The sequence below is a fragment of the Hydra viridissima genome, unplaced genomic scaffold (genome assembly GCF_058129835.1).
Source record: "Hydra viridissima isolate aposymbiotic clone 2 unplaced genomic scaffold, HvirCarnegie_v1 scaffold_6, whole genome shotgun sequence".
Lineage (NCBI taxonomy): Eukaryota > Metazoa > Cnidaria > Hydrozoa > Anthoathecata > Hydridae > Hydra > Hydra viridissima.
Window position 1 is genome coordinate 16,511,040 of NW_028324305.1, and position 11,354 is coordinate 16,522,393.

The 11,354-nt window shown below is 30.4% G+C and overlaps 1 protein-coding gene across 1 annotated transcript; it reads right to left on the reverse strand.

Annotated features, from left to right (window-relative positions):
* Nucleotides 1–641: 641 nt before the first annotated feature.
* On the reverse strand, nt 642–1,160 carry LOC149887279 (uncharacterized). Its single transcript, XM_090091500.1, has one exon. It carries the CDS (start codon nt 1,158–1,160, stop codon nt 642–644), a length of 519 nt encoding a protein of 172 aa, XP_089947626.1.
* Between the last annotated feature and the right edge of the window lie 10,194 nt (nt 1,161–11,354).

Consider the following 11,354-nt stretch of genomic DNA (forward strand, 5'->3'; position numbering starts at 1 on the left):
AATACTCTCACAGCAACACTCGTCTTAACTCTAAGATAAACAACTACATAATATATCTCTCTTGAGCTATCACAAAATCCATGTAACTCTGCCGAAATAATTCACTCCTCAACTCTAACAAACGCAAATCTCTTTACTCTTAAAACACTCAACTCCTCAACATTTCTCGACATTTCTTTCCACTTAAACTCAATCTCTCCACTCACACTCGCATCCTACTCCACTTTATCTCTACACAAAGTTTGAAAAAATTTTTAGTCTGGCTGTTATAGGCAAAACAATGCCTAATGGATCGTGAATTAACGCCAAAACTTTTAAGATATTCCTTTTTGTTATTTTAAGTTACATGACATTTTTATAAAGTCATTAAATTGGAAAATAAATTCATCATTTTTAAAGTCCCATTCAATTCTTAAAACTCTTTTATACTCTTGGTCACTTTTACCCATCTCTGTTTCTAAGTAAGTACTTTCAAGATTGCTTATTGAATTTTTTATTTCCTTATTTCTTATTATTTTCTCATTAAAATCAAAATAGTTTTGTAATTCTTGACTGTTTGTTTTTCATTTCCTTAAACTGAAACCACTTTCAGACATAATTGTTTTTGACTTTTTATAAAACTCTTCACCCTTCGTTACACTTTAAGTTCCACATGTGACATCATCAACGTATAAATCTTCAACGAATCTTTTTAAAAACTTGCTATTAGATTTTTTACATTTTTTGATGTGATATCTTATTGTTCCATTTAATAAAAAGGGGCTACTAGTCATACCAAATGTTACTCTCAAAAATCTATAAATAATCAATTCTGAGTCCTGTTCTGCATTAACATTCTTATACCAGAGAAATCTTAAATAATCTTTATGCTCACTAGAAATTTCTACATTAAAAAAAGCTTGTTTAATATTTGCTAATATGGCAATATACTTTAATCGGAATCGTACTAGTATTTCAAATATTTTGGATAACAAATTTGGCTCTGAATAAAAATAATCATTCATAGAAAATACATTTTTAGAACAGGAAGCATCAAATACTGCTCTTATCTTAGTGGTTTCCTTATCTTTTCTTACAACTGGCCTGTGTGCTCGGTAGTGTGTTTTTCCTGATTCCTTAGCGATTACATTGTCAGGAACTCTTTCAATAATTTTATTCATTTCGTATTCTTTAAAAATAGCGTCATAATAACTTAACAAATTCTCATCACTCAATTGCCTCTTTAACCTATTCAGACTAATCTCACAAATTTTATAGTTATCTGGTAAAAAGATTAGTTATGAACAATATCATTTTTCAAATTTATGTATCACTCACTCATCGGTAAATTCCATTTTCTCCACACTCCAAAATTTTTGTAAATCACTCCTTAGTTCATCTATCCCACTGAGAGCATCTTCCACACTCCCTATTAAATCAGCATCAACGCGTAAATTCATGATTACTTTCTTATTAACATTTCTTACAGAAAGTATTGGGACACTTAATACTCTTCTAAGAACAGAGAAAGAAGCTACAGGACAGCCTTCAATACCTCTGATAACTTTACCTGTCGTAAATTTATGGTACAAATCACACCCTACCAATAAGTCAATAGGAAAATCTTTAGGACCATTATCATAATCAGCTAACTTTGTGTATAACCTGATGTTGAAAAGTTATTTTTGTTTCTATAATTATAAGAATAATTTTGCTGTGCATTTTTGTTAAAAAAAACGTATTTCAAGTTTTTATGTTCATTTTTTATCATAAGTCAATTTTAAAAGATATTTGGCACAACACTCCCTAGCTTGTAATTCTTCTTTGTAATATTTTAAAAGTTTATCTAATGTCCAAAACTCTCCGGCAAATCTTCTAGGAATTAAAATCAAAAGCATCATCTCGCAGTTTCTCCTTAAGGATAGGAATTAACAAACAGCCGTAAGTTGTTGTTTTTATTTTTAGGGATATAAGATTACGTACACAGCTTTCTTTATCATTATAGAGTTTTCTTAATTGTTCTAGATCATTGAAATTTTTAACTTTCTTTATTTTTAATAAAGAATCCCTATGTGCTGAAACTGAAACTTGTGTATTCCCATATTTGTTAGTAAAGATTTCATTTGCCTCTTTATAATTTTCTGAACTACTATTTCAGGAGTGAAAGTCCTGAAATAGTAGCCAATGCTTGGCTAGACAAATATTTTTTTAATAGTTAAATCGATCTATATCACTTAAATCTTCATGCCAATGAATTGATAAATTAAATTAGTCCCAAAAACCCTGCCAATCTACGGGATTACCATTAAAAACTGGCAATTCTAACTTAGGTAAAATGCATTTAGATTGATTTAAACTTTTGACAGAATCTTTATCTGATTCGTTTATTTTTATACTTTTTAATTTTAATGTCACTCCAGCCATCAACACATGATAAAACTCAACTACACTTGCACTCTCCAAAATGTCATTTTCGATTTCCTCTCGATTTAAATTATTTGATATTTCTTCATCGATATTGTTTATTCTCTTATAACTCTCGCTTAAATTAACTTTTAAACCTATTAATTTGGCATGGTTAAACTCTTTACTCTCTACTTCCTCTCTTATTTCACTCCACAAATTTCCAAAACTTACTCGTAATGCTCTCCTTCTCGCTGCTTTCTTTCCTAATGCAGCTGCCATTTTTTAATAAATATGCACATCAACTCAGAATAAAATCGAATTTTTATCACAATTAACACTTCAACAATTAAATTCTATCAAATCTTTCCAAACAAATCACAAATAACATACTCAACCTACTTCAATCTTCAATACCTCAAACTTTTCTAAACTCTTATCTCTTCATAGTTTTCCATCGGGCGCGATGTAAAGTCTCGAGGATTGAAAACTGCTCCTGTTACTTTGGAGAGACTATATATTTAACTAGTACAAAATAGAAGAGTGCCTAAGCTGCTAGACTAACAATAATAGCAATAATTAAGTAATTAAGTTACAAACGCCACATTTCACAAAACCCATTTACAATAACTAAACAATAAATGCCACTTTCAACATGCTCCTTTACAATAATTAAATTATTACTGTCAATTTTAACATTCTCTTTTTCTCTCTCATTCACATTTTTTGAATTGATACATGCAAAAGCAAATCCTTACTTATTTTGCTTAAGTGTTAAAAAGTTAAGAAATTGATGTTCTTCTAAACCATGGAAAAAGTCAATTGTTTTTTTTGCAAGTATTGCATGAGAACTTGCAATAGCTATTCGTAAGAGAACTTGCAATAGTTTTGTAAGAGATTTTTTAGCAAGGAATCTCTTTCTAATATTAAGCTTTCATAAACCACACAAGTATTTATCCTTCCAAAGCCTGAATTAACAAGTTATAGAGTTCTCTGTGTTCTGTTCGTTTCCGTTAAAGTTAACATATACTCAGACAAAGTTTCACCGTTTTCATGACATTTTTCGTAAAATTCGAATTGTTTGGCAATAACAATGGAGTTAAAATTAAATCAAAAAATAATGATAAAAAAATGTAAAAAATAGATACAAAAATTGAGATGTAAAAAGTAAAAGAATTCATGCGCATCGTTAATTCTTTTAGTTTTCAGTTTTAATCAACAAAAAACAAACTGAACATTTGTCAATGAACTTTATTTTGACTTTTCATATCCTTTAAGTAAAAAGCTGGTAAAATAAGAGAGTCTTTAGATATTTGATTGAAAATTATAATTAATTAAAAAGAGATGCTTCGCAGATCATTTTTCTAATCAATTTGATATTAGCATTTTTTGATTTGTACCATAAATTTATGACAGGTAAAGTTATTAGAGGTATTGAAGGCTATCCTGTAGCTTCTCCCTCTGTTCAAGGATTCTGAATTTTTCAGGAGTTCTTCCATTAATACGACGCCAAACTCAGCAATCATATTTGCTCATGGAACGCATATTTGTTCTAGGAATGCTTATTTGTTCTTAGAATGCATATTGTACTAACTTCTTTTCAAAGGAATTTTTTAAATCAATTTAAAGCAGTTGGGCACTTGATTTTAGTTAATGCATCTAAAATAATTGTATAACTGACTATCAAATAATTGCTTGCAGAACCAATTATTTTGTCACTGATTTGGAACAAAGGTCACTCCAGTTTCAAGTTCACACTTCCATTTAAGTTTCAGAAAGTAGATTCAATGCTGTGTTTCTTTCAGCGTTTAATTATACAAATGTTGTTGCTTTTTTTTTTTCTGAAAAAAATTTTAGTCCTAAACAATTTTTAAATGGAAATAAATTTTCGGTCCGCACTTTGGAATAATTCTCAACAGCGGTTTCGATCTATTGATCAATCATATCAACGCTTTATTAGTATTAAGACGGGCTTTTTAAATTATGGTAATTAAAACACTTTTCTAGTTGTGAAATCTACAAATGTTTGTTAAACCGAAACAAAAATTAAATAGAATAACGTTCAAACTTAGTAATTTCAAAAACAAAGTGGAAATGAAAGCTGATTCTTAGAAGTATCTGTAGTTAGAAAGCTTGTGACTGTGTTCTAAAAATTGATACACTCCTAAACACCAGGCCTGCAGCTAAGGAGTTGCCAAGAACTAAAAAACAATTCTTGATGAATGAATGCATACCACGGGAAACTTGTTTTTTTAGTTTTGTATTCCAAACCTCTTTAAATATTTTAAATATTTTGAAATATGTTTGTAAAATTGAATATTTTATACTTTTTTTGAAAAACTCGTTTTAAAGGCATAAAAATGAAAAAAAAAATGTAATTAATCATAATTATAAAAATATAATAAAATATAACTCTCCTATGTTTGTATTTAGATAACACTTAGCTTAACGTCTGGAAGTGGAAAAAAAAACCCAAAGCGCCAAGGCTTGTAGAGCACCTCTCGGTGTAAAATATTTGTTTCTGATGGGAGTGCTCAGTAAATATTGACTTTAAAGCGCCACATACGCAGCTTCGTCACCGGCTTACATTTTGTCCTATTGCTAAATAGTTATTTAAGAAAAAGAAACAGGATGCATTAAATGAATCACTAATACTTGACAAACCGCTGTTGATATAACTGAATGGAATTGAAAATTAACATAGAAACTTCGATCAAATTCCTATACAAGTTTCAATTCATTATATGATGCAAAATTCGTTCAATAAGCTATCAATTCGTCTGTCAGCCAATGTAACTACACAACCACCCATCATTAAAGATTATTGTGATGCCGCTGCAAAATGATTTAGGATATTTAAATTCCATCTGATGATACTCATCAATTATTTTTAAGATTGCCGCCTAAAGGATCATCTCAAAGATATTACACAAGAAAAATATTTCAGTGAAAAATTTCTTAAAATTTCTCATTCATTTCATATATCAAATAGATGCGTATAAACACTTGATTTGTCAATGAGGTTGGTCTTTGAATTGATAATCTGATTTATTGATCTTAAACGAATATAAAAAAAAAGCGAACTAAAAACAAACGAATTGAATTTACTCGAAAAAACTTTACAAAAAAAATAATAAATTAATATTTAAAGTAGCCTTTTTTTTGCTTTTATGCATAATTCGATGTTGTTTATGATTTTTCAACTAAAATTATCTTATATTAAGCAAGTATTCCGTCAATCCAGCTGCATACAAGCTAAACAGGATTTAAATTAGGCGACCGAGCACACTAAGAAACAACTTTGTAGCCTTTCTCATTTAAGCAGTCTTGAATTGAATGCGCAGTATGAGGTGTGACGCCATCCTGCTGTTCGTAAATAGTTAAAAACCATCCTTGCATTCTCGGATGTTTTTTGACTTTTCTTGTAATGTTAGAGAAGCTAATATCTCCAAAATCTCATTTTGCACCTCGTTATGAGTGACTTGTAACCAATTCTTCCATCAAGATGATCAACTTGTTTTTGTCGTTTGTACCAAGCAGGCGCAATAGTTGGGTAAAATTGTCATTATTATCGTGACCTTGCAGAGCTATTCCTTGTCATCCGAGGTAACATATGCATCGGACTTCCAAGAGATATTTTCGTTGTATAGTTCTCCTATTGGAAGTCTGCTTCTCCATTAACTCCGCAATATCTTGACATGGGACGACGTTAAGTTGATAGAACGAGGCTGTTTTGTGACATGTCGAATCTTGATGATTCTGAAAACATTTTGGAGCTTTTTTCCATGAAACGGAAACTTTGTTAATGTAAGCGTCTTTTTTATTATTCTTATCTTTTTGGTTCCCCTTTCTTTCTTGAATAACACAATAATAGCATAAGACACTGTCAGTTCTCAGTAACATGCGATCATTTTAATTAAGAATTAGGGTACAAACCTTAAAAGTAGCAGTTTTTAATAAACTTGATTCTTTCAACTTGACTGACAAATAAAAAGTTGTGTGTCATAACTTTCATCATAATGCAGCCATGAAAAATCCTTGAACCATTACGCTGTTTGGGCGGAGAAAAAAGTTGATTTTAGTGTGGATAGTTTCTAACTGTTGAACTTCATTTAAAAAAGACTTGCTGTTCACTAATTGTTGCTTCAGTAGATTCATTTAAACGAGGAGAGGCTTTTCAGGTAGTTCACTAAGTGTCGTTTCACAAGATGCATATGTACAGATGGTTTTCGCTTCAAAAAATATGTAATTGTCTTACGCATGTTGATCGAATTGTTGATGAGTAAAAAAGTATTTCACAAAAAATTATTTTATTTAGATCAAATAATAAATAAAATACAGTAAATTGGCTTCAAATAATTTTATCTTGGAACTCATTCGCAGAAACTTAAAAATAAGCGAAATTTTTCGTTTTGTAAATTGTGGTTGTTAGCTAAACTTCATCATCAGTCGAAAATATATAAATATATAATTCATATAAATATAAAAAAAATTCAGAAAAATATTAAAAAAATATTAATAATATTTAATACTATTATTACAAACTAATAAATTACTAATTTAACAAAAATATAATTTTAAAAAGTGTCGTAGTTTTACGTTACGTAAAATAACTCACCACCGTTGATGATTCAAGTAAATAATTTTTTTAACTGACTTTTTTTTTAATGGCGAACAATAACTAGTTATTTTTCTTGCACAGTTACCACTAAAACTAAATAATACAGTCGATTAAATCGATTTTTGTGCTTTTAGCCGAAAGTAGGTAAAAGTGTTTCCATCTATATAATAATAATCAATTTTCTTCTCTGCAATAAAATCAACGTTACTTCGCAAAAATTTGGGGGGGGGGGGGAGCCAAGGGGGGTCTTGCCCCCCCTTCTCCCGTTTCCGTTGCCCATGTATATATATATATATATATATATATATATATATATATATATATATATATATATATATATCTGTTATTTAAATGGAGAAAAACAACATTTTAATAGTACTTAAAGTTTCGTGCCTTACGGCAATCATCAGCTATTAATTACAAATTAAAAACGTAAAAAACCGTTTAAAAACGAATCAAATTTACGGTAGAACGAATTCTGACGTAATGAGCAAAAAGACGCAATCATTTAGTCTTCAGTATCAAAAGAGGATAAAAGGAACTTGTTAGCATGTCGACATTTAGATAATATTTCGCTTCTTTTGTTGAGTAGGTTGTTTTCTTTATGCGATAAAATTTCAAACTTCTCGTGAAGGCAAAGGTTACAGGTCTTGGTTTCAGGGTTGGAAGGTTTGCATCGCTTTACAATTCTCCACTTTATTATAGGTGTGATGGCTTTTTCTTTTAATTTCCAAATTTCCTTTGAAAGTTCTGTATCATTCTTATACCTGACCGTATTAAAAGATTTTACATGGTTAGCATATCTTAGTTTAAATGGTGTCTCGCTAATGCCAAAATAAACTTTTTCTTTGAGTTCAAGATTTTCGGAACTCACGATAGCTTTATAAACGATGTTGCTTAATAAACATTGATTGTTTAAAGGGCAAGTAGTTTTGTTAGTACAGTTGCAAGTGTTTTTTGGTATGCTTTTTTGGTCTTGTAAAATTTTGTGGTTATGCGAATTAATGATGGATTTTACGTTTCGCATACAGCTATAACTTACCTTGATCGAATTTCTATTAAAAATTTTGTGCAATCTATGATTTACCGGGAAGTGAAGGTCAACCAATGCAAGTAAACGGTTTCCTATTTTTGTTTCCACGTTTTGACTGAATGGAGGGTTAAACCATATAATGTTTCGCTTGCGTTTTGTATTTTTAGTGGTGGCAACATGATGTTGATAACTAAGTTTACATTTATAGCCTGCTTTATTTAAAGCCTCTTCGTAAGGTGGAGTAGCATTTTTAAAAATAAGTTCGTTTGATGAAGTGGAAGATAATCTTAGTTCAACAGTGCGAGGTAGTCTTTTGATAACACTTGGTGGATGGTTGGAATCACAGTTGACGTAACTCAGTTCGTTATCACATTTCGAGTAAGGTCGAAAAGAATTATCATTAAGATCAAGTGTCACATCAAGATAATTTACGATTTTCATATTGCATTTGATGGAAATAAGAAAGTCATTACTTTTAAATATTTTCACGAAATGCTTTTTGATTTTTTCCATCTGCTGGCCGTTTTTGTTTTTAAATATTGCTAGCCCGTCGTCACGATATAGCCCGAAATCTTCACTTTTATAATATTGAGAAAGTTGAAATAATAGAAAGATTCCTACTAATTCACATACTTCAGCACCATCGTAAGCCCCCATTGTAACATCGAACTGCCCCCCATTTTTCTTAATCCACGTTTCATTGTTGTTAAAAAGTAAAGATTTTCTTGCATGTTTTATTATTGCTTTTTGCTCCGAGTTTATTAAAAGGTGCTGTTCGGCAAAGTTGATTGCAGCGTTGAGAGTTTTTTCACTTATTGAAGGATAAAAATCATTAATGTCAAAAATTAGAAATTTGTAGAGATGCTTGTTTTTAATTTTTTTAAACCAGTCGGTAACATTTAAGGTGCTTTGCCATTGGTTTACAAGGAGCTTACTTTTGAGTTCATTGTTGATTTGAGATAAAATATATTGATTGGTTATGTATTATATCAAGACAATACAAAGCTCTTATATATATATATATATATATATATATATATATATATATATATATATATATATATATATATATAAGAGCTTTGTATTATCTTGATATAATACATAACCAATCAATATATTTGCTCCTACTAGTTGAGCACTCTACTCAAGTTCGTCCAGTAAAATGGAAAAATTCAATTTAAGATACTCCATCAAAAACATACCAATACCATCGGAAAAAGAATACAAACTAAAGCTAATCGAGAAAACTGAATCATTTTTGAAGAAGATGAGGTGGAAGGCGTTATTTTTCATTAACAGCAAACTAACTTCTAAAGACGATCATAATTATGTGATCTATGGAATCAATTCGATAAAATGTCCACCGCAAATAAAAGAAATGGCTTCTTTCGAAAAGGACGTATTACATTTAATTAGAACAATAAAATTTAGAAAAGTCAAAAACACGTTTTAAAATAAAATGAAAAAGGACATAAAAACCATACAAATGTCTAATAAATAAAGGCTGACAAAACGTCAAATATGTACAAGCTATCTAAAGAAGAATATAACCACCTTTTAACTAATGCTATCACCACCACCTACAAAAAAGGTGACACAAAACTAAAAGACAAAATAAATAAAGAAGGGAATAACATTTTGCGTAACCACGATGTTTATAGTAAAATCAAAATAAACGGTTCTTCTGGATGTTTTATTACATTGAAAGACCACAAAGAAAACTTTATCAACAACCCTACTGTTCGACTCTTAAATCCAGCAAAAAACGAGGTAGGAAGAATAAGCAAATTTATTTTATCTCAAATCAACAATGAACTCAAAAGTAAGCTCCTTGTAAACCAATGGCAAAGCACCTTAAATGTTACCGACTGGTTTAAAAAAATTAAAAACAAGCATCTCTACAAATTTCTAATTTTTGACATTAATGATTTTTATCCTTCAATAAGTGAAAAAACTCTCAACGCTGCAATCAACTTTGCCGAACAGCACCTTTTAATAAACTCGGAGCAAAAAGCAATAATAAAACATGCAAGAAAATCTTTACTTTTTAACAACAATGAAACGTGGATTAAGAAAAATGGGGGGCAGTTCGATGTTACAATGGGGGCTTACGATGGTGCTGAAGTATGTGAATTAGTAGGAATCTTTCTATTATTTCAACTTTCTCAATATTATAAAAGTGAAGATTTCGGGCTATATCGTGACGACGGGCTAGCAATATTTAAAAACAAAAACGGCCAGCAGATGGAAAAAATCAAAAAGCATTTCGTGAAAATATTTAAAAGTAATGACTTTCTTATTTCCATCAAATGCAATATGAAAATCGTAAATTATCTTGATGTGACACTTGATCTTAATGATAATTCTTTTCGACCTTACTCGAAATGTGATAACGAACTGAGTTACGTCAACTGTGATTCCAACCATCCACCAAGTGTTATCAAAAGACTACCTCGCACTGTTGAACTAAGATTATCTTCCACTTCATCAAACGAACTTATTTTTAAAAATGCTACTCCACCTTACGAAGAGGCTTTAAATAAAGCAGGCTATAAATGTAAACTTAGTTATCAACATCATGTTGCCACCACTAAAAATACAAAACGCAAGCGAAACATTATATGGTTTAACCCTCCATTCAGTCAAAACGTGGAAACAAAAATAGGAAACCGTTTACTTGCATTGGTTGACCTTCACTTCCCGGTAAATCATAGATTGCACAAAATTTTTAATAGAAATTCGATCAAGGTAAGTTATAGCTGTATGCGAAACGTAAAATCCATCATTAATTCGCATAACCACAAAATTTTACAAGACCAAAAAAGCATACCAAAAAACACTTGCAACTGTACTAACAAAACTACTTGCCCTTTAAACAATCAATGTTTATTAAGCAACATCGTTTATAAAGCTATCGTGAGTTCCGAAAATCTTGAACTCAAAGAAAAAGTTTATTTTGGCATTAGCGAGACACCATTTAAACTAAGATATGCTAACCATGTAAAATCTTTTAATACGGTCAGGTATAAGAATGATACAGAACTTTCAAAGGAAATTTGGAAATTAAAAGAAAAAGCCATCACACCTATAATAAAGTGGAGAATTGTAAAGCGATGCAAACCTTCCAACCCTGAAACCAAGACCTGTAACCTTTGCCTTCACGAGAAGTTTGAAATTTTATCGCATAAAGAAAACAACCTACTCAACAAAAGAAGCGAAATATTATCTAAATGTCGACATGCTAACAAGTTCCTTTTATCCTCTTTTGATACTGAAGACTAAATGATTGCGTCTTTTTGCTCATTACGTCAGAATTCG